This window comes from Coturnix japonica, unplaced genomic scaffold (genome assembly GCF_001577835.2).
Source record: "Coturnix japonica isolate 7356 unplaced genomic scaffold, Coturnix japonica 2.1 chrUnrandom528, whole genome shotgun sequence".
Lineage (NCBI taxonomy): Eukaryota > Metazoa > Chordata > Aves > Galliformes > Phasianidae > Coturnix > Coturnix japonica.
The window spans coordinates 96,767-99,185 of NW_015439912.1; the positions used below are offsets into that span (position 1 = coordinate 96,767).

Sequence of the window (2,419 nt, forward strand, 5' to 3'; positions counted from 1 at the left end):
ATGGGGCTGATGTGGGGCAGAAACAGGGTGGATGTGGGGCTGATGTGGGGTAGAAAGGGGGGAGCTATGGGGCAGAAAGGGGGCAGCTATGGGGCAGCTATGGGGCTGATGTGGGGCAGAAAGGGGGGAGCTATGGGGCTGATGTGGGGCAGCTATGGGGCAGAAAGGGGGAGCTATGGGGCAGCCATGGGGCGGAAACGGGGTGGATGTGGGGCAGAAACAGGGCAGCAATGGGGCAGCCATGGGCAGGTGGAGGTGCCCGTGGTATAACTTAGTTGTGAGTCTGCCCCATAACTTCTCACTCTGCCCCACAACTTATGGGTCCTGCCCCATAAGTACCTGTCTCTGTTCCACCCTGGTGCTCCCGTCCATCCATAGATACAGATGCCCATGGTGTGTCCTATGGCTTCCCTGCCCCATAACTTCTCACCCTGCCCCATAACTGGTTCCCTGCCCCACAACTTGTGGGTCCTGCCCCATAACTGACCTGTCTCTGCTCCACCCTGGTGCTCCCATCCATCCGTAGATACAGATGCCCTGCCCCATAACTGGTTCCCTGCCCCATAACTCATTCCCTGCCCCATAACTTATGGGTCTGCCCCATAACTTGTGGGTCCTGCCCCATAACTGACCTGTCTCTGCTCCACCCTTGTGCTGCCGTCCATCCTTAGATACAGGTGCCTGTGGTGTGTCCTATGGCTTCCCTGCCCCACAACTGGTTCCCTGCCCCATAACTTATGGGTCTGCCCCACAACTTGTGGGTCTGGCCCCATAACTGACCTGTCTCTGCTCCACCCTGGTGCTCCCGTCCATCCTTAGATACAGATGCCCTGCCCCATAACTGGTTCCCTGCCCCATAACTCATTCCATGCCCCACAAGTTGTGGGTCTGCCCCATAAGTACCTGTCTCTGCTCCACCCTGGTGCTCCCATCCATCCTTAGATACAGGTGCCCGTGGTGTGTGTGTCCTATGCCTTCCCTGCCCCATAACTTCTCACCCTGCCCCATAACTCATTCCCTGCCCCACAACTTATGGGTCTGCCCCACAACTTGTGGGTCTGCCCCATAAGTACCTGTCTCTGCTCCACCCTGGTGCTCCCATCCATCCTTAGATACAGGTGCCCGTGGTATAATAACATATTGCTTTACCCCATAACTGGTTCCCTGCCCCATAACTCATTCCCTGCCCCACAACTTGTGGGTCCTGCCCCATAAGTACCTGTCTCTGCTCCACCCTTGTGCTCCCATCCATCCGCAGATACAGATGCCCTGCCCCATAACTTGTTCCCTGCCCCATAACTTGTTCCCTGCCCCATAACTCATTCCCTGCCCCACAACTTGTAGGTCCTGCCCCATAAGTACCTGTCTCTGCTCCACCCTGGTGCTGCCGTCCATCCTTAGATACAGGTGCCCGTGGTATAATAACTTCTCATTCTGCCCCATAACTCATTCCCTGCCCCATAACTCATTCCCTGCCCCATAGCTCATTCCCTGCCCCATAACTCATTCCCTGCCCCATAAGTTGTGGGTCTGGCCCCATAACTGACCTGTCTCTGCTCCACCCTGGTGCTCCCATCCATCCTTAGATACAGATGCCCATGGTGTGTCCTATGGCTTCCCTGCCCCATAGCTCATTCCCTGCCCCATAACTTATGGGTCTGCCCCACAAGTTGTGGGTCTGGCCCCATACCTGCCGTTGTTCGACCCTTGTGCTGCCGTCCATCCTTAGATACAGGTGAGGTGCCCATGGTGTGTCCTATGGCTTCCCTGCCCCATAACTCATTCCCTGCCCCATAACTTATGGGTCTGCCCCACAACTTATGGGTCCTGCCCCACAACTTGTGGGTCTGGCCCCATACCTGCCGTTGTTCCACCCTTGTGCTCCTGTCCATCCTTAGATACAGATGCCCATGGTGTGTCCTATGGCTTCCCTGCCCCATAACTGGTTCCCTGCCCCACAACTTGTGGGTCTGCCCCATAACTGACCTGTCTCTGCTCCACCCTGGTGCTCCCATCCATCCTTAGATACAGGTGCCCTGCCCCATAACTCATTCCCTGCCCCACAACTTATGGGTCCTGCCCCACAACTTGTGGGTCCTGCCCCATAACTGACCTGTCTCTGCTCCACCCTTGTGCTCCCATCCATCCTTAGATACAGGTGCCCGTGGTAGGTGAGGAAGGTTTCGAGCACGTCCAACATTCGGGTCATTTGGGTGAAGATCAAAACGCGGCGACAGCGCGACTTCAACCGGCGCAACAGGACACAGAGTGTCTGCAGCTTCCCTATGGGAACATAATAACCCTATATAACCCTATAGAACCCCATAGAGACCCATAGAGCCCCATAGAGACCCATAGAAACCCATAGAGCCCCATAGAACCCCATAGAAACCCATAGAGCCCCATAGAGCCCCATAGA

The 2,419-nt window shown here is 56.0% G+C and overlaps 1 protein-coding gene across 1 annotated transcript in view; it reads right to left on the reverse strand.

Moving 5' to 3' along the window:
• The window catches only part of LOC107307276 (helicase SRCAP-like), a 16,596-nt gene that overhangs the window by 7,644 nt on the left and 6,533 nt on the right, over nt 1–2,419 (reverse strand). The window contains exon 2 of the mRNA XM_015850770.2: nt 2,114–2,283. Within this exon, the coding sequence (XP_015706256.1) occupies nt 2,114–2,283 (170 nt within the window). The remainder of the gene's footprint in view (nt 1–2,113; nt 2,284–2,419) is intronic.